The sequence below is a fragment of the Prionailurus bengalensis genome, chromosome D2, assembly GCF_016509475.1.
Source record: "Prionailurus bengalensis isolate Pbe53 chromosome D2, Fcat_Pben_1.1_paternal_pri, whole genome shotgun sequence".
Taxonomy (NCBI): Eukaryota; Metazoa; Chordata; class Mammalia; order Carnivora; family Felidae; genus Prionailurus; species Prionailurus bengalensis.
In genome coordinates this window covers 38,791,818-38,812,625 of record NC_057351.1, presented here as the reverse complement: position 1 = coordinate 38,812,625, position 20,808 = coordinate 38,791,818, and the positions used below count along the sequence as shown (strand labels likewise).

The 20,808-nt window shown below is 58.5% G+C and overlaps 1 protein-coding gene across 9 annotated transcripts in view; it reads right to left on the bottom strand.

Annotated features, from left to right (window-relative positions):
• Nucleotides 1–20,808, bottom strand: part of ZMIZ1 (zinc finger MIZ-type containing 1) — a 230,427-nt gene that overhangs the window by 85,269 nt on the left and 124,350 nt on the right. For all 9 annotated transcript variants that reach the window (XM_043596687.1, XM_043596695.1, XM_043596690.1 and 6 more), the window contains 2 exons: nucleotides 14,721–14,834; nucleotides 6,940–7,045 (listed from right to left, as the gene is read on the bottom strand). In XM_043596687.1, coding sequence (XP_043452622.1) covers nucleotides 6,940–7,045; nucleotides 14,721–14,834 — 220 coding nt within the window. The remainder of the gene's footprint in view (nucleotides 1–6,939; nucleotides 7,046–14,720; nucleotides 14,835–20,808) is intronic.

Below are 20,808 nucleotides of genomic sequence, written 5' to 3'. Positions count from 1 at the left end.
CCATTCCTTAGCCTGGGAACGCTGTGTCCACAAACTCTGTCACGTGGACTCCTCCCCACTGTTCTCTTTCTCCAAGAGCAGAGTGAGGCCACCCGATCCCAGGCCCCAGCCCTCAGGGAGCTGGGGGAGGGGAGGAGAGCCAGGGGCTACTGGCCCAGGACGACCTACCCCACCTGCTCCCTCAGGGTCACTTGGAAGGGGGACAGCTCCCTGTGCTCCAGATCTGACCATCTGGAGGTCGGATCCCTGCTTCTAGCACCACAAGTCATGCGGCCCGGGTCTGTTTCTCCCCTGTCAGAGCCTCCGTTTCCTCCTCTATAAAGTGGACACGCTGATAAGGGCCCCGGTGGCCTCTCCTACGGCAGTGAATCAGCAGGAGGTGAGCGAGCCTTGTGAACAGGTTTCATCCATTAAACAGGGCTGACCGTGAGTCGGTTCCCAGGGGCCTGGTGATGAAATCCAGAGCCCTTTCCTGAGCGGGACCTGCCCTGGAGTGCAGGAGGAAGGAAGCCAAATCCCTCCCCCACACCCCAGCTCTGCTGAGCTCAGATGTGGGGGTGGGGCTGGTGTCCAGGAGGAAGTCTGTCCCCAGCCTTGACAAGGCGCCCAGCCTGGCAGCCTGGCATTTCAAGGGCAAGGGCCCGCCTGCCCTGCTGTTTCTGGGAAAGCCGGCAAGCGTTAACAAATCCCCTGCAATTTGCACCCACCAATCCCGCCTGCTCACTGGGCGGCCGCGAGCCATTTTTCACGCAGAGCTGCGCACAGCTTTGTCTTAGAGAGACAGATCTGGCAGGGTGTCCCTGAATGAGGCCATTTGTCCTCCCTGGTGACGGTGATGGGAAGGTGGCTGCGTGCTCTGGGGTGGGCAGAGGCAGAGGGGGGGTGGAGACAGGTCCTGGGGGAGGTGTGAAGGTAGAGACAGAAGCAGAGCCTCTAAGAGAGACCAGGAATGTCCCCACCCCAGGAGGTCTGAGAGCCCCCATTCAGCCAGGTGGGAGCAAGAAGGATTGTTTTCAAAGACAGAGGGAAATAGTTTACGAGCCTCCTTCTCCTGCTTAAGAGTCCTGGATACAAGTGGTGAAATGACCTGGCTGGCCTCTGATGCCTGTCCCATCCCAACCCTGTGATGGGGGTATGGCGTGCCATGGCTGGGGCCCCCCGGTCGGGGTCTGTGTCTGAGTCCCAGGGCTGCTATACAAGTCGCTACAGAAGGTCTCTTGGGATTGAGAGCTCCAGAGAAGGACCGAGCCCCTCCCGCATGGACCACAGACTGCCAGCCTTCCTGATTCTTCACCTCTCAGGCTGGCTGGGGGCCCGGGGCATGTCTCAGTCCCCTTCCCACGAATGTCTCCTCTGGGGGCTGTCAGCACATCAGAGAAGCGGGACCAAGTGGGTGTTTGTCGACACCCCCTCTGCTTGGGTCTCCACGCCAGGACCCAGGCTCAGGCTGCTGTATTGGGGTGTGAGGGTGTGCTTAGAACAGAGGTCAGAAACACACATGTCCACAGGGTCCGGTGGGTTTCCAAATCTGGGAAATGCTTTGGGCATAAGACAACGGGGGAAACACAGAACCCATCTGGGGGGTCAGCCACCACCCCGACTGTCGTGGGTTGTGGGCCCAAGGTTCCCATTCAAAGGAAGACAGGCATTTGACTTGATGGTACAATCTCCCCAAGAGCAAATGTTGGCAACTAATAAGCATTTTTAAAAACCACCAAACATCGGAGCTCAGAAGTCTGCGGGCCACATCCAGCCCACAGGCGGGTGATTGGCAACCGCCCTCTGCTGTCCCTAAGGAAGGCTGGCCTCTTCCTGGGAGTTGTCAGGGGCAGTCTCTTCTGGCCCTCTCCTGAGTTCTCGGGTCTTTTCTCCAAAGCCTTTTGGTCACCTCTTCCAGGACGCCCATACCTGCTGTTCTCTGTGGGTTTCCCCTCTGCCAGCAGCTTAGAGCCTCTCATCTCCCAGACAAGAGCCCAGAGCCATCACCCACCCTCTGCGGGGCGACAGGAGGGGCGTGAGGCCAGGCAGAGGGCACCGCAGGCAGGGGCAGGTCCCCCTCCATTCTCTGGGCCCTGGCTTCCCCCCCGCCCCTTCCCTTGGGTTCTGGGGTCAGCTGAGGGGACACAGAGTCATTGAGGCCGGGGACAGGGGCCGAGGCACGCAGAGGGCTCTCGGGGACCTTGAGACATGGCGACCGCCTGCTGCTCGGTGCCGACACAGCCAGCAGGCGTGGGCCCGCTCGGTGCCGCCCGAGGAGGCTGACATTTCCGCGCCGCCTGCCAAGTTGCTGAGGGCTGGCACGCGGCGGCGGGTGGGGGCAGGGGGGCCGCTGCGGCCTCTCGGGGGGCCGAGGGGAGGCACGAGGCAGGTGACCTTCCGCACGGAGGCAGAGGAGGGGCGGGGAGCCCTCCCCCCCCGCCCCAGGACCTTCCCCCCGAGGAGGCTCCGGGCCGTCGTGCCCGCGTGCGCGTGCTCCGGCGTGCGAGCGCACAGGCTAAAGGCTGCACCAGAACAAAGAGCTGGGGGCTGGGTATCTGAGGGGCCCACGTGGAGACGCCTGACTTGGCGGTTTGCTGCAGTGTCTGCTCTGCGCTCACGCTCCGTCTCTGTCTCTCCCACACACACACATACACACACACACACACACACACATGCGCGCACACGCACACGCACCCGCCGTGCGGCGCTGCCCCCGGGCCCCAGCTCCTGCTCCCGAGCCCGGCAACGCCGGCGCGCACAGCCCAGCCCAGCCCAGCCCAGCCCAGCGCACCGCCATCCCTCCTGACAAAGCAGCGCTCCTCGCGGCATGATCTCATCCCCACCGGCCCTCGGCCGGCCCCAGCTTGGCCTCCTGACAAGAGAGACAGACACGGAGATGGGGCGGGAGGGGGGCGGGAGGGGGGAGAGGGGAGGCGCACACAGACAGGCACCCAGCCCCCCTGACTCACACACACACGCGCACACACAGGCATGTGCCCCCACAGACCGCCCCCCCCCCCCCGCGTTCACCACCACACGTAGGCACACACACACAGACACGCTCACCACCCCACACAGGCACACAGACACATATCCCCGACACACACACACACACACACACACACACACACGCTCACTACCACAGACACATACATACACAGACATGCACATACACACACACATCACATAGGGAGAAAGTCTGAGGGGCACCAGGGAAGGGAGGCAGAGACAGATACAGGACAGCAGAGACCCTCAGAAAGAAAGGGGAGGGAGGGACTAGGAGGGTGAAAACCGCGAGAGCAGGTCAGACACAATGGGAGCTTGGACAGAGTCAGGGAGGAGGGCCAGAGGTAGCGTGGGCTGGCTGTCGGAGCTCTATGGACAGAGCATGTTCTAGAACTGCGGCAGCCCGGCTGGAAGAGGCCTGGGCACGCCCGGCTGTGGCCAGTGTGGCCACCGCACCCACACCTGAGGCCCCAGAGACCCTCAGCGCTGCACCCAGAGGTGGGATTACAACAGGTCACACGCAGCCCCCGGAACCTCAGGGAAATGGAGCAGTGAGAAACAACCTTGCTGGGGCAGAAAAAAGCCTTGGAGAGGTAGGGAGCCATGTCGGGGGAAAAAGGCAGACACGAGCAGAGAAGGAGGACTGGAAAGTAATATTTATTTGGCACAGGGGTGCCAGGTGTTGGCGGGGCCCTTGCTTAATCCTCATGGGCATCCTGACAGACAAGGTCACAGCTCTGGGAGGTGGGCAACACGGTGAAGACGGGGGCCAGTGTCGGAGCCGCCCCTGGAACTCGGGGTCACTGCTCAGCTCCCCATGGCTTCCGTCCCTCCCGTGGTCCTGCCCCTGCCCCTCGCCGACCCTGCATTCTACCACAGCTTGAAGCCTTCGCCCTCACACTGGTGGCCTGCCTTCCCAGAGGAAGGGCCAAGCAGGGGCATGGCTGGGAACCCGAGTCCTGAGGGCCACATTTCTCGAGGAGGTGGGGGTGAGCTGTGAGAGTGGTTAGTCATGGCTGTCGGTGCCGACAGGGGTTTGCCTCCCAAGAAGGGAATTCGAGTGGTAGCAAAGCTACAGGGACGGCCGGGCCTCCGTGTTCTCAGTTGCAGAATGGGTATATGCTGAGGCCTCGCCTCAGGGGCCTACGGTATATCATACGACTTAGCAGACACAGGGCCTGGGAAAAGGCTCAATACACTGTGAAGAGCTGTGCGCAGCCGGGAGTGCAAACAGAGGGCAGAACAAAGCCCTTGTTTCAGGAGAAGCGAGGCTGGAAGATACCACTTAGCAAGGGCAGGGCCACGCTAGAGAGACTTGAACAAAGGAAAGGCCTCTCCCAGATGGAGTAGCCTCCCAGATCCTGCCCAGGAGCACAGGGGCCTCCAAAGTCTAGGTCCAGAGTCAGCTGTGGCAGAGTGGGGAGAGATTGGGCCTGGAGTCAGGAGGCCACGGGTTGAAGTCCCAGCTCTATCACCGATGAGTTGTGGGACAACAGGTAAGTCACAAACCTCTCTGAGCTCCATTTCCTCATCCATAAATACAGACAAAGCTGAGCATTGCAGCAAAGCACAAGAGAGCACCCAGCACGTACCGGCAGGGCCATGAGAGACCCCCCCGAGGGAAGGGCTGCACAGGGACCCGGGCCTCTCCTCCCCAAGGAGGGAGCAGCTGGGACTTCTGGGACAGCCCGCTCTCTTGTTTTCCTCCTACCCCTCTGTCCATGCTATCCTTGACTTGGTTTTGCCACTTACACACCCTCTGGGTTTATCCCCTTCTCTCTGCTCCACAGGAAGTGGAACCTTCCTGGTCCAGCCACCATCATCCTGATGTCCCCAGCAATCTGCCAACTGGCTCCCTGCATCTACACTGTCCCCCTCCCCTGTGCAATCTGTTCTTCCTTGGTAGCCGGAGCCATCTTTGCAAAAGGAGAATTTAGCCATGTTCTCATCACTCTTAGTACAAAAACCACAACCCTTCAAGACAGGCCGCTTGTGTCTAACTGCTGCTGACTCCTGCCTCTGAGCTCTGGAACCACTGCCCTTGTGTTAGTTTTGCCAAAAAGCCGTGCTTCCTTCTACCTCAGGACCTTCCCTCAGGCTGTCCCCTTTACCTGGGAAGAAGCTCTTCCTCTTTTTCTTTACCTATTCAGCACTTCTCAATCTTCAGGTCCCAGGGAAGCCTCCCCCCACCCCCGAGTGGTCTCATGGCATCCCTGACTTTTCCTTGATGGAATTTAGCTCAGCTGGAATTTACATACATGCATATGCACACCCACCCCCACACACCTGTGGTTATATGATGTTTTTTCTTTTCTCATAGGCAACGGGTCAGGAAAGCCAGAGCCAACCACCTGATTTCATAAATGAGGTTTTATTGGAACTAGCCATACCCACTTGTTTAAATACTGCCTACACTTGCTTTTGTATAGCCCGCGAGGCCGGAGCTCCTTACTGTCCGGCTCTTCACGGAAGTCTGCTGACCTCTGCTCTAAACTGTAAGTTTCCCGAGGTGGGACCATGTCTGTTGCGTTCCTCGTCGGAACCCATACCTGGCCAGGTGCCCGCACAGAGCAGGAGCTTCATAGAGATATGGACATAAATGTTTCTTGGATAAGGAGCAATTTTTACCTTGTCAAAATTGTATTGACTTGAGTTATTATTAAAACTGCAGAGTCCATCAGGAATAGACGTCACTTATGAGATTCCAAGACCATTTTCTGGCAAGCAGTTCAATACAACAGCGATATCCCAGCACAGGCTGGCACGTCAAGGATCTTAGAGTAGCGACTGGCTAACCATAATTTCACACACCCTGTAAAAGACCTATCGTCCGTGTGCACGGCCTGCAAACATACATGGAGAGGAGCACGAACCCGCATCCGAGAGAGGATAGGTTGAGCAGACTTACGAAAATACATCGTGAGAAGTCTTTTAAATGTTTTCGTTAAGGCTGTTTCTATATATACTCCAAAGAACTGATTGACGAATTCAGAGAAAACGTCTGTTTTATTGTCATACAAAGGAAATAATGGATTTTTTTTTTTCTTTTCCAATGAATCGCTCCAACATAAAAAAGGTTAACAACATCTAGACGCTGTGTCTGTCGATGCACACGTGTTTCTAGAACTTACGACGACCCCTGCAGGGTAAGTCTCATTGTCATTCCTGCCTTCCCGAGGAGATAAACTGAGGCTCGGAGGAGATAAACTGAGGCTCGGAGGCCACACACTCAGCAAGTGACAGGGCTGGGTTGTCCCAGCTTACACAGCACCCCCAACCTTATGCAAGATGCTGAGGATGGTGGGAGATATAAAACTGTATCTTTGGTGTGGTTAAAGCCCTCGCACAGAATGCTGCTAGAACCTTCTGTGACCTCTGTTTAATATAGGGGCAGGAGGTCCCAAGCAATGACAAAGTTGCAGTGGCTAATACTGTGTGGAGCAGGCTTTAGAACCCTGCATGCACTGACTCACTTTCATTTTGTGTTTTAAGCACAAATGTTCTGAATGAATACGGTGGAGTGTCAGGGTCAAGAATGCTGACTCGAGTATAGGTGTAGGCCTCAGCCCCAGCTCTGCCACTTTCCAGCTGTGTGACCTGAGGAACCTCTCCAGCTTCTCTGAGCCTCAGTTTCCTGCTCTGTAAAATGGGGTCATCATGGTGATGAAATGAGATGGTGCATGTCTCCCTTTAGCCTGTTGGGGTGTGGTGTGCCTTGGGACCCTCGCGGGCCCCGACGCACCCCCACAGGTAAGCATACTGCCTGAGAGGAGGGGCGGAGCCTCAGCCATGGGCTGCCCAGCCTGGTGGACAAGCTGCTGGTCCCTGGAGGCTCACGCCACATCTGGACGAACCAAGGCGCCCGCTGACAGGGGTGGCATGCAGCCCTGAGTTAGAATCCGGTTATACTCCCACCGCCCAGTGACGTCCGTGGAACCCCCAGCGGTCACCTACCCGCAGACTTCGGAGTGAACTTGTCTCGATTCGCAGCGCACACTGCCAGCAGTCTGTAACCGAGGTCCAGGTCGAACCCTTGCTGTGCTGCCACCCGACTGACCACCTGCGAGCAAGAGGCAGAGGAAGGGCAGAGTGAGTCCCTGCTGGCGCCCGGCTTCCGAGCCCAGAGTGGCACGTGTGTCCGTTTAACAGGTGAGGCAGGTGAGGTGCGCAGGCTAAGGCAGGTCCCCAAGATCAGGCAGAGCTGGGACTCAGATTGTGCCTTGCTCACTCAGCAAGCACTGATGAGCACCTCCTCTGTGCCAGGCCCAGGGATCCTGGCCCCTGCCCTCAGGGGTTTCTGGTCGGCTGGTGGGCCTGACCTCAAAGCCCAGGCTCTGCAGCTTTCAAGGACTCGATTCGGCCACATTCCAGAAGGCGGCTGGGGGTACTGTACCACCGTGTTTTGGGTGGCTGCAGGCCGGGCCTCTCTTCCCCCACAGCAGTTCCCCAAACTCCCTTCTGAGTCCAGGCCCTTGGGAAGTCTCTTGGCACCTCTTCCCATCCCCTCCCTGAGTGCCCCCCCCCCCCCATCGTGGATGCTCACTGCCCTCACTACTCTAGGCATGGCCCTCACCCAGCAGCTTTGGTTCAGCCCGAGTCAAGATCTGTGCTCGAGGATACGCTGCTCACGGAGCTTCAGCTTCGACAGACGACTAAGGCTTTTCCAGATGCACACGCCTATGCTCCCCAGTGCTCCGCTCTGGGCCAGGTGACCTGCAGCCTCTCAGACCCCAGCCCAGAGGCTGCAGGACCCTCATGCTCAGCCTGGGGTCTGTACCCGGCGCCATGCACCTGCTCAGCACATGGGAGGCTCCCATAAGCATGTTGATGGAAGCTTGCTAACGGCTGTGTATTTGGAGCCCGTAGGGCCCTTCTTTCTCCTTGAGAACCTCCAAAGTACGGGTCGGAAGGGGGACAGGTGAGGGGCTAGGAGGGCTGACAGTCCCCGGGGGCAGTGTGGGATGGGGTGCTCCTGGGGGACCCACGGACGGCTCTGCAGGCTCACACCCATCAGGCTTCACGCCTTCCCCACCCGTTCCCAGGTGTCCTGCCATTGCCAGACCGGCTCCCTCCTGCCCGCCTTCCTCATTAACAGCAGCAAAATTAGGTTTACTTATTAAGAAGGAAGGACCTTGGAAGATGGGAGTCGGTGCAGGCTAAGCAGCTGGGGCGGTTATGGCTGAGCGGGAAAGGAGTGCTCCCAGATGTGGGAGCTCATTCTTTTGAGAAAGAGAAGACTCCGTCAGCGACAGCAAGCCGTTAGAGACCACCTGCCCCGGAGGCAGGTGCTCAGAGGGCCTCCGGCTGCCATGGGTTTTGGCCCAGCCTCTGTAACCACTGGGATAGCTCTTCATTATCTGCTTTATATTTAAGGGTTCGTTACAAGGGGTCTAGGGCTAAAAAGGTTGGGAAAACAGCTAATTGAGGCCAACCCTCTCATTTAAAAACTATGGATACTTAAGGCCTGGACAGACTGCCCATGGTGAACCAGGGAGGAGCCAGCAGACTCCCCCTTCCCAGGATACCCACAGCCTCTTGGAATGGGGCCCTGTCTCCCTGCACCCCCCCCCCCCACCTCCTGGGAAGTCCCAGGGCAAGGAGGAAAAAGGACTTCTCAGGTTTGAATGTTTGCTCAGCTTCTCTGCTGCAAACGGAAGTCCCTGACACAGAAACCTTCTGTTCCCCCGGGCCTCTTTTCCACAGGCTCTATTTGCCCCTGACTGTGGTTCTTGCCGTACCTCCTGTCCCTACACACACCCCATGATCCAGAGGCTCTGGGCCACCTCTGGGCAGGGCATCCTCACTGTTAGGCTCACCGTCCACTCAGCAAAACCAACGCCACTTATTCTCTGTGGCCTGTTGAACATTTCAGGTCTGGAGACAGGCACTCTCTACAGTGGGTCGGGAAGGGTCACTTCAGCTTAGATGTTGGCTATGGTGCCCTTTTCTTTGGTGGAACCTTGGAGTGGATGTGAGTGAGCAGTTTGTTTGGACGAGTGCATCAGTGAGGCTGCTGTTTGTGGGAAATGTTGACAAGGGCAAATAGTGTAATGAGAATATGGTCTCCCCGGTAAGAGGGGCCAAGTAAAAGCTTTGTACGCAGCAAAGTGCCAAATTCTGATAGCTCCAGGAGGCGGTATTCTTATCTGTTTCACAGATGAGGAAACTGAGTGTGAAGAACAACCAAAGGTTTCAAATCTTGTCCACGATAGAGCCAGCATGCAATCCCAGGCAGTCAGCCTGTGGAGCCTGGGCTCTTTCCACGAGAGGCCCTCTTTTTCAGCCCCAAAAGCGTTAAGGCCATAACTGCAGGGAGAACCCTCAGGCCCTGTGTTGAGGGCAGGAAGGCAAAGGTCCCTCTGTTTGGCCAATACTGGCTGGCTAATCCTGTTGCTCTGGTTTAAACAACAACAACAAAAACCAACCAAAAAACCAAAAAACAAACTAGCTAAATTGAGCAAGAGAGGCCTGGTGCTGGTATAAGGGCTGTCCTGCAGGCCTGGGAAGGTCAGCTTGTCGCCAAATCCCCTGAGCCCCAGCGTTCAGAAGGGTCACTGGCAACAGCCTCCTTTCACCAAGGCCCAGAGAGGGTAGGGCCTTGCTGAAGGGCAGCACAGCACAGGCGTGGCTAAGCTGAACCCTGAGGCCCTAGAGTGCCTTATGTGCACCCCCTGGCTTCCTCTGGCCCAGCCTGCGGACCCCCAGGAAAGTCCTGTGAGGCGGGTCTGACTGACGGGGCGGGGCGGGGGTGGACTTGGCTGTGTATCCTGTTGTGTTTCAGAGGCCTGCTTCCACCTCGGCGGGGGGGGGGGGGGGGGGGGCATGGAACCCTTCCCGAAGGTGGGCCAGGGGAAGACCCCTCCTCCACAAAGGCCTCCGCAGAGGTGCTGCTGCCCTCTGCTGGCTGCCCAGGCCCAGCCAGCTCCGGGAGGCCTGAGACGGAGACCAGGGGTCCCAGAGGGACCTAGGGGTCAGGGAGTCCAGCCCCTCGTGCCACAGAGAGGGAGACTGAAGCCCAGAGATGCCAGAGGGCGTGTGCTCGAGGTCCCGCAGCCAGTTACGTTAGTCCCAGAAAGAGAGAGTGTTGCCTTGAAAAGTGGTGAGCCTCTTGGCTCCGAAGCAGGACAAGCTGTCTGGGGGACGCTAGGGAAAGGACTTCTGTTCCTGGCGTGGGGCTGGATTCTGACACCCTCTGAGGGAGTCGGGGGGAACTGGAGGCACGCCAGGCCTGCACTCCAATTCTGCTCCACCGTATCCTGTGCAGCCTAAGGCAGGTTACTTAACCTCTCTGAGCCTCAGGTTTCTCCTCGGTAAAAGTGCAAGGCCGTCCTCTATAGCCAAGGTTGTGTGCTGGGGGGCTCTGACAGTTCCGTGTGTCCCAGTTCTGTCTCATGGTCATGACACAAGCCCCTCAGGGCACAGCCCTCATTTCCCTCTCTGCCCCCCCGTCCCCATCTCAGTGCAGGGGTCGGCAGGTGTCTGTGGCTGTTGCCGCTGCTGCTCTGGAGTCAGGCACGGGATGGGGCTCTGGTTCCGCCACCTGCTAGCTGTCCTACCTCACCCAAGTGACTCAGCTCTCTGGGCCTCAGTCGGCTCCCCTGTGCAGTGCCCTCCTTGAGAGGATGGGAGCCAGGACTAGGCACACAGCTCAATGAATGCTATTTATGGACATACCCCGACGGCTTCAGCAGCGAGTTCTCTGAGGCTAAGGGGAGGCTGCCACTGGAGAGATGGGGAGGGCACTGCTCTCAGCTAGCTGGCGCCTGTTTCCCTCACGCCACCTCCTCTCCTTCCGGTCTCCCCTCTCCTGTTCTCTGGCCTCCTTCTTTCTGTTCCCAGAGCATATCAAGTGTGTTCTACCTTCGGGGAGGAAGGATGAGGCCTGATGTTAAGGGAAGGGCCAGGAAGTGAGCCCCTGGCACGGTTAGGACAAACGTGGTCTGAAGCGGTGACCACGGCTCACACCCCTTGTCCCTTGGGAGGGGCCACAGGGCTCCTGCACTTCTGCATCCTGGGGTCAGAGGGCCTGAAGGGGAGGGTGGGGCGAGGGGGCTGCTGGCTGCTTTCACCCCAGGGCCCAGCCCCAGTATGACAAAGATGCGCCCGTTTACTGACTGAGGCGAAGTGGTTTTTAATTTCTGTCCTCCAAGTAAGCCGGATCCAGAGGAATTTGTTCCCAGGGGTCACCCAGGGGATCGTGGCAACCTGGAGTGCCCGGCCTGCCACTGGATGGGGAGGGGTGCGTGCGGGGGAGCTCAGCAGCTTTGCCCTGTTTAGGCCCCCTGGGATCTCTGACCTCCCCCATCCTGTCCCTCCCGCACGACACGGCTGGGGCTGAGGATGTGCAGGGGGACGGGAGGACCAGCAGCGGGGCCCTGGGACGGTAGGACGCCGTCCCCTCGCCGCCTGAGTTGCCTTGTTTGTAAAACAGAAGCGGTGATCCTTCCCCTGCCTGCCATGCAGGGTCTTCATAAGGACCGAGGAGCCAGGAAAACGCCTTGGGTACTGCGACTGTCTTCTGTGACTCCCCATTCCCCACACTTCCCTGCTGCTGGTTCTGTTGAGCTCCAAGGGACAGTCAAACTCCTGTCTCTGCAACTGAGGCAGGTGAACCGAAGGCCCCTTTCTGGCTAGGCAGCAGGCCAGAGAGGTGGGGGTCAAAGCCCACACTGAACAAGTGCGTGCCTTAGCCTGTCGTGTGATGAGGGGAGGCCCAGGAGAGCTGGCGCTGTGCCTCTGTCCACACAGCTGCCCCTGCCCAGGAAGCCACAGCCTCCCCACTGGCTAGTCAGAGCCTACGGGCTCCTCCCTGGGCTCCCTCCTCCGGGAAGACCTCCAGAATCCTTCCAGCCTATCCTCCAAGGATGCTCCCCTTAGTGCTTCTGTCCTCACCCAAATCATATCCCATCACTCACCTGCTTAAGATCCTTCAAGGCCCTCCATCACCCTTCAAATAATATCCAAGCTCTTCTCCCTCAGCTGCAGGCCCTGTCTTGGCTTGTTGCTGCTTCCCTTTTTGACCTTTTCTTGTATCCTTCTCCCTCTTCTGTGCTCCAGCCATCTGAGACTTCCTTCTGTTCCTTGAACAAATCAAGCCTCAGGGCCTTTGCACTAAGCAGTGCCCTCTGCCCGGAGCACCCTCTCCTCTCATGGATGACTCCTTCTTGCCATTCAGGTATCGGCTGGGGGTCACCTCCTCAGGAGACTTTTCCCAGCCAGCACTCTACCCCTCTCACAGGGCACTGATGGATGTCCTTATTTACTTTTATGAGTTCAGTGACTGCCTCCCTCACTGGAACATACGCTGCTTGAGAGAGGTCCGCTGTGCTTGTGCACTCCTCCAGTGCCCGGCATAAGACCTCAGTGAATGTCTGTTCAGTAAATAAATGGCAGAGCTGGGGCGGGGCCAGCTACTGGTCACCTCACACGCCATGCCCATCCAGCATGCACGGGGCCATTGTCTGATTCAGCTCTGAATCCCTATATCCCAGGCAGGGCCAGGCTCGGGGCGGGGTGCTGGGGGATTGTGGCGGCCAGTCTGGCCACACCTTGTGCATGGTCCCCCACCTCCTGCTTGACTTATGGCTGCTGGCAGCTGGGATGGGAATGAGGGGGCCTCTAGTAACATCTGTCCCTGCCTGTGGGGCTTAGCCTGAACCAGGATCCCCGCAAAGAGGATTAAGGGAGCTGGTAGAGGGAGGGGAGCCCAGCGGGCTGGAGGATGAGGAGGGCTGGGCGGCGCCTGATTCGGCCTGGTGGCTCCAAGGAAACCAGACAGCATCGGCCTCGGACAAATGGAGGAGCCCTGAGGAGCCGCCCCCCACCCCGGCTGGCATCCCCACTGGCCAGGAGCATTCCCTCTAGAGGCAGAGGGGTCTCGCCTTGAATCCCACACCCACTTCTAGCTGGCTGTGTGACCTTGGGAAGCCATCACGGCAAGCCTCAGTTTCCTCCTCTATAAAACGGGGACAATGGCAGGGCCGGCTTCATGGAATGTAAGATTCAGTGAGAAGGTCTATGCAGCGGACCACGCTCAGTAGCAGGCACGGAAGGGGTGTTTTATAACGATGACCCATGAGAATGTCACTCTTCCTTTTGCTCCAGCCAGGGCCATGCTGGACCTTTTGCCTCCCTCCCATCTGGAGCTTTTCAGGGAACATGGTGCCCCTGAACTTCACCAAAGATTCCTACCTGGCCAGGCATCTGCCTTGCCTCCTCCTCTCCAAGCCTTGGGGTAGCTGGGCTCTCCAGAAATCTGTTTACCCATGTTCCCTTCAAAGCTGACTCGGGGCTGGGGCGCCTAGGTGGCTCAGTCGGTTGAGCGTCCAACCTTGGCTCAGGTCATGATCTCACGGCTTGTGAGTTCAAGCCCCGCATCGGGCTCTGTGCTGACGGCTCGAAGCCTAGAGCCTGCTTCGGATTCTGTGTCTCCCTCTCTCTCTGCCCCTCCCCTGCTCATGCTCTCTCTCTCTCTCAAAAATAAATAAACATTCAAAAAAATTAAAAAAAAAAAAAAAGCTGACTCAGGGCCTTTTGAGAAGCTGCCCTCGCTGGTCCCCAAGGCTCCCTCGAGCTTATGGATGCACGTCATGTGGCTGGGGTCATTCACAAGCAGCAAGCTCCTTCCCCATGGCTGTCAGCCGGTGAGCTCCGAGACTTGGCAAATCATGCCACAAGTTCTGGGCCTGGCATCTGCCCAGCCTGCAACCCAGGCCCTTATCAAGCTGAGTGAATTTCGGCTCTCTGGGTTCTGTGGTCTCTCTGGGCCTTTGCACATGCTGTCCAAGATACCCGCAGGGGTATCTGCAGCTCCTTGCCCCAGTTTTCCACAAGCCGCCCCACCTCCCAGGCAGTTCACGCTTCCCTTCTCTGGGCCGCTTCACCTCGTACACAATTCTCTCGACCATCTCTTTCCACACCGGTCTCCCTGCTAAAGAGGGAATCGCGCTTGGCAAAATCTTACTCTGTGCTTTCGCAGGGCTTCGCAGAGGGGATCATATGTGATAAACGAGGGCTCAATCGATGTTTATTTGGACAGATGGATGGATGTAGTAGGAGCTCATTAAATGCTTAAATGAATGGGTAGAAGAATGGATGACTACAAAAAGAGCTCGATAGACGTTTGCCCAAGTGGATGAATGAACCACCGGATAAAAGAATGACTCAGGGCGCCTGGGTGGTTCAGTTGGTTAAGAGTCTGACTCTTGGTTTCAGCTCAGGTCATGATCTCACGGTTTGTGAGTTCGAGCCCTGCATCAGGCTCTGTGTTGATAGTGTGGAGCCCGCTTGGGAGTCTCTCTCCCTCTCTCTCTCTCTCTCTGCCCCTCCTCCTGTGTGTGCACACTCTCTCTCTCCCTTTCTCAAAACAAATAAATAAACTTTTTTTTTTTCTTTTTAAAGAATGGCTAGAAATTCTGCTTTGCTGAGGGTGGAACATTTACCCTCACCAGACCTGGAGCTTCCCCACCCCCCCCCCAACCCAGCGAGGCGCTGTGCTTTCCCATCAGGTGTGGGGAGCCCGTATCACTCTGACAGCCGCGTCTCCCCATCAGACTGGTTTCCCGGAGGCTGTATGTTGGGGGGGGGTGGTGCACACAGACGGGCTGTGCCCTCCAGCACTGCTGTCTTTCTATCTCTCATCCTCTGTTATCTGCGGCCTCTCCGACAGCTGGACAGGCACACGGGTCCCCAGGCATCCGCCCTGGGTGCAGGTGGAGGAGGGGGTGCAGACTCACCGTCAAACAGCCCATCAGGCTCTGCTCGAAGGGCCGCTGGAAGGCTCGCGGGTCCCCACACCAGTCCAGCAGCTCCGTGGCGGCATTGTGGAAGTTAGCAGGGTTCTGTAAGTGCTGTGGGAGAGGGAAGGAGGCAGCATGAAGCTCCAGGAACAAGGCCAGCAGGGCAACGTGCAGGTCTGGGGGTGGCGAAGACCCCAGGCCCCACTGGGGAGGAGTGGCTCTGGGGTGGGCCAGGAATAAGGAACCTTCCCAAACTCCCTCTCTCTCGCTTTCCCTTTGCATCCACCCCACCTCATCCCTGGCAGGATGGGGGTTAGTAGCCCCATTGCAAAGATGGGAAAACCAAGGTCTGGAGAAAGACGATAGTATTAAAGTGTTTCCTGGATGCTGGCAGTGGGGGCGGGTGAGCTCTGCAGGGTTCAGGAGGGTAGCCCGTGACCCCCAAGTTGGGGACTGGCTCTCCCTAAGCCAGGGCAGCCTTGCGCTGGAGATTCCTTCTTGGTGAAGCCCACTCCTGCTAACCATCACCACCCAGGTCTGGACGTCCACCAGCTCTGGCTTCAGAGCAAGTGCGGCCATGGCCCACCAAGGGCAGGGGTCAGGTGGATCAGAAAGAGACCCCCAGGCCAAACTCAGCCAGGGAGTCAACTATAAGCACACTGCGCCCAGGCTATTCTCACACCGGGGTCTGATGTGTGTGATTTAGCTCCCCAAAGCCAGATTTCCCCGGGCCCAGTCTGGCTAGGCTCGGAAGCTGCTGGCATTGTCGGGAGGGGTCCCTGCCTGAGCTCAAGCCCCTCCCGGTCAGCGGGTCTGAGTCAACAGAGACTGAATTTTGACACCAAGGCCTCTAGATTCTGCTTGGGACCCAGGCCACGGGGCCCACTGGGTGGGTGGTGGGCGCTTCACTCTCTAACCCCCGCCCAGGTCTCCCCAGCCCCAAGGGGCTGGGCCTTAGCCCAGCGGGTGGGTGACTCGCCCAGGGTCACACAGCAGGTTAGGTGCGGAGCTGGGATCCCAGCGATGGGTGTCACTGACTGTGGGTCCTCCAGAGGGACACCTAGGGCGTATCCACAAGGGTCGGAGGTGAGGCCAGCTGCAAGAGGGTTGGTGGGAACCTCTGAGGCCCCTGTTGCCTTGGTGCTGGGAGAGACAGGGAACAGTGGCTTCCCCTGCGGTTGCGGCGGGGGGGGGGGGGGCACTCTATTCCCTCCTGCAGCTCAAGTCTGCCCTGGAGCCGAAGCAGGGAGGGGTCTTAGCAGCGGCCAGATCCCAGAATTGGGAAGGAATGGAAAGTGCGGGGCGCCGGGGGCTCCCTCTGCCTTCACCTCCCGCTTGCTGCTGACCCAGGGCAGTTCTTCACCTTCCCCAACCTCCCTCCGTCGGCCCTTCACGGCTTAGCGGCGGGAAACTTTTGTTTCTTTCGCTTAGGGTTTTGTGACTATCGTTACAACGTGGTCTGAGCAAGAAAAATTTAAAAATGGACGGAAGAGAGTGAAATGACTTAGAACAAGGTGCCTCTAGGGGAGAAAAGGGAGAGGGAGCAGTGAAGGAGAGAGAGAGGGCAGGCGAACAGCAGCAGGCCCTCCGTCACGGGGCCGGGGAGGGCTGGACAAGACGAGACTCGTGTGGCCCCTGGCGAGGCGCCTGGCGCGTGGGGTGCTCCCACGCGGGGCTGCCCTTGGCCTTGACTCTGCCTCCCAGAGTCTCCCCGGGAAGCACAGCTGTCCCGTGCAGCTCTCAGCCCTGGCTCACACGGGCTCCTTCTGCACAGGCAGAGCTGGGAGGAACCTCCACATGGAGAAAAGGGCCCTTAGAGAGGGCAGGGGTGGGTCCTCACCTCCGCCTCCTGTGTTCTCTCTTTAAACCGTTCCCCCTCCGAGGCCACGGGTGGCCTGGCCGTCTGGGCTCCGAGTGGAAAGCCATGCAAATCGGCTAATTCCCTGCCCAGCAGCCTCTCTCTGCTAACCGAGTTATTCCGTTTATTTATGTGATGTCACACCCAATTAGCAGGGTCAGCAGTCGCCACATGCTGCTCTCAGAGCTGCCTGCCCATAGCACCCTCACCCTGCAGGGCTCTTGGGCTCACAAGTGGCCTCTGAGGCCAGTCCCAGGGGTCCAGTTTTGTTCTGGCCCCTGAGCACGCAGCCGTCCGTATCTTGGCCAGCCCACCTCCAAGCTTCTCCACCTCTGTGCCGGCCAGCTCATGTGGCCTTCAGCTTGGGCTCTGGGTGGTCACTGGTGGGCCCGACTCACTGGGCACAGGGCATCCCCTTCAGTGACTGTTGCTCTGTGGCTCTGTGGCTTTGGCCCAAGACCCCTCCCCTCTCTGCGCTTTTGTTTCCTGTTTCGTCTATGAGGTCACTGGACTGCACAGGCACGGGTGACCTGGGTCACACTTATTTATCTCAGTCACTGAGCCCCAGACCCCTCATCGGTAAAATGGGGTCACACATTGGTAAAAAGCTGTCACACAGCTTACAGGACTGCTACAAAGTTTAGGAGTGATTTAAATAATGACCTCCCTATTACCAAGTAGGTGTCAGGTAAAGGCTGCTATTGCTCTGAACTTGGTACAGTTTCTTCTCTCCTATGAGCATCTTGAGAGGAGAAATAGGGCCCTATTCACCTGTGGAACTCTCAAGACTGGCACGAGGCCAGGCCCATGGAGAAATGGTTGGTGAGCAGTTAACTGTCCAAAGGATGGTCCATCTGTGTTGTACGTTGGCAACCTGGCCACTTCAGAGCAGGTCCCTAGCGCCATGTGGAGTGGCCAGCCTTTGATGGTCAGTGGATGACAGCACAGATGTGAATCAATGGCAGAGGCCTCCCTGGCTGTGGCTGTTACTGGGTTCTAACAGCTCACCTCCCACCAGAAAGTCCGCCTGTCTCCACAATTCCTCAGAAGATCTGGGCTATATCCACTGGCCACTGAGTCTGTTGGGGCAGGAGCAGGGGACAACAAAGCCTAGACCAAGTTGGATTGACTACCCAGACCACGTGATGAATGCATCTTCTTATCAGTTCATCTGTGAATCAAACAACCTGTCCATCCATCCAAAAGTGAATCACTCCATCCATCCATCCATCCATCCATCCATCCCCTTGCCCACTTACCCATTCAACCATTCACTACTATATTCATTTCCCATCTATCATTCATTCACCTACCTATCTATCCATCCAGAATTTCTCCAACCTCCCGTCCATCCATTCATTCATCCATTTATCCATCCATCATCTATATCCACCTGCCTAACTGCCCATCCCTATGTCCATCCATCCACCCACCCACTCATTCCCTTAGCTCTCCTCTCCATCCATCAGTTCACCCCTCCCCTGCTTCCCCTCAACCTTCGTGGGCCCTGCCCCAGCCTGGGCACCGTGCTAGGCTCTGCTGACTGTGATGAATACGACACGCCCTCTGCCCCCAAGGAACTTAGCCTGGAGGGAGGCCTGACACATGCCCCACAGGGCCTCTAGCTCAAGGGAGAAAGCAGGGTCGGTGGGGTGGCTGGGTGCCCAGGAAGCAGTGGGGCTCAGAGATGGAGGGTGTAGACGCTCAGAAGAGCCCACGGGATGGGGGAGGCTGCTGTGCAAGAATTCGCTGATTTGTGTGGCTTTGCACGTGCAGCCCAGATGTGCCTGTGACCTCTGAGTGGGGCACACTGTGGAGAGGGCGCTGGTTCTTCCCGTCCCGGGGGCTGAGAGGGGGGGGAAAGGCAGCCGAGCCAGCGGCCCGGAGGAAAGAGGGGCAGCGGGCTGCTTGGGGGATGGTGAGTGTGAGCAACGCTAGAACCAGGGTGGGGTGGGGGTGGGGGGTTGCTGTGCTGTAGAAGTGAGGCAGGGCGGGGAGTCCGAGGCTGCAAGGCCCCCTCTGGGAGCCACAGACCCACCCGCCAGAGCCAGGCACAGCCAACACATCTGTCATCCTCAGAGCACGCAGACCTGCTTGCTTTTCTCTTCTGATTAGGCTAGAGGACGTCTGAGAATCAACAGTCTTCAGCCAGACACGCCGCCCTCTGGGGCAGCTGTGGAGCAGACAGACGTTAAGTGCTGAGCCGTGTCTGACCGGAGGTGTGGAGGGGGCTGTGGGAGTGTAGGGAGCTCTGGATGGCCCAGGGAGGCCTCTGGATGGCCCGCTCGCCCTCGCAAACGTGTCGGGGTCTGGCCCCAGCGCACAGCTCTGCGTGCCCCGTGTGTGCACATGCGCAGGTCGGGCAGGCTGGGGGAGGGCGGCCGAGGAGATCCCTGGCCTTCTGGCTGCCCGGGCATACACTGGCTGGGCATCCATCACGAAGCATCATTCTGCAGACCAAGCAGGGTGGAGTGGCAGCTTAAGCAGGGTTAGGTGGCTAGCAAGTGGCGGAGTGGGGGCTCGGCCTCGCCGGCTGGTAAATCTGAGCCCCGTGTGCCATGCTTCAAAGGGGTAAAGGGCACCCTGATCTCTGGGGACGCAGAGCCAGGCACGGGAGAAAGGTCAGGGTGTGAGCAGGTGTCAGAAGGAGCACCGTGCCTGGCGCTAGGAGGGGCTCATGCACCTGACTGTACTGTTGGGGGTGGAGGCCACTGATGGCCCATCCCTCAGGGCTGGGAGAAGTGGGGCCACAGGCTGAGCCGGGAGACAGCCCTGCAGAGCCTCCAGGAGGAGGTAAGAGCAGGGCTGGAGGGAGGGCACCGTCTGGCTTCTATTCTGTGACTGTGAGCAGAGGCGTAATTGGCGTTTGGGGGAGCTGTTTGGGCTGAGTTCAATCTGTAACCAGTCTTCTTCAATTTCCTCTCCTCAGACCCTGCCCGGGCTTCCGAGAGAGAGCTGTGCTCGATGCTTACGAGAAGACACACGCTTTCGTTCCCAAGGACCAGCCTCAGCTCCACCGGGCCCTGGCGCTCAGGGAGGGCAGGCTGGAGGGGGGGTGGGGCCGTGAGCTCTGCCCCCCCCCCCCCGGGGTCCTGAGGCCAGTGGCCCATGCTGGTGACCTGAGTGTGCTGCTAAGCCACCTAAGCCAGAGGGCTCACCCCAGCGCTTGCTTCCCTGCCCCTGAGACGCTGAGGACAACAGCCCCTGCCACCATGCGACAGCCCAGACACATGTGACGGGTGGGGAAACTGAGGCTCAGAGGAACAAAGCGACAGGTCTGAGATCAGGGACTGTGGGCACATGGAGGAGTGAGGATTTGGGCCCAGGTCTCTTTGATGTCAAAGCGCTTCCTGGAGGAAAGTAACACTTAAGAGTCTGCACAGGCACTCAGGGCCGCAAGGAGGCTGCGCCCGGAGGGCGGTGCGCCACTCCCGGCCAACACTGGGGGGCGCCCACCAACCCTGGTTCAGCCAGACTTCTTAAAATGGGGGGGAGGTGGGGGGCTCTGTGCCCACCTGGAATGTGCCCCGACTCTGAACAATCCGGAGAGGAGGCTGGCAGGCAGAGCACCCCCTCAGCGCAGTGTGATCGTCAACAGGATGGGGAGCTGGATGCCCTCAGGGATGAGGCCTGCCTCACACAAGTGAAGCTGGGCCGTGTGACTTCAGCTGACTCCCTTCTCTTCTCTGTGCCTCAGTTACCTTTCCTGTAAGATGATCAAATTCCCCAGAACCTTCTCTTTTCTGTTTCTTTATAGGAAACCACTGGAGCAGAAGGGCACTTCCCTGCATCTTCACAGCGGCCCAGGTGGCACAGCAGAGCCCAGAAAAGCATGGCACTGGCCCCAAATCACACAGCTAGGAAGGGGAGGGGAAGGGAGGGGGAGGGGAGAGGGCAGGGGAAAAGAAGGGAGGGGAGGGGAGGGAAGGGAAGGGGAAAGGAAGGGAGAAGAGGAGAGGGGAGGGAAAGGAAGGGGAGGGAAGGGGAAGGAAGGGGAGGGGAAAGGAGGAGAGAGGAGGGGAGGGGAAGGGAAGGGAGGAGAGGGGAGGAGAGGGGAGGAGAGAGAAGGGAAGGGGAGGGAAAGGGAAGGAAGGGGAGGGGAGGGGAGGGGAGGAGAGAGAAGCAAAGGGGAAGGGAAGGGAGGGGAGGGGAGGAAAGGGAAGGGGAGGGGAGGGGAGGAAAGGGAAGGGGAGGGGAGGAGTGGAGGGAGGGGAGGAGAGTGAAGGG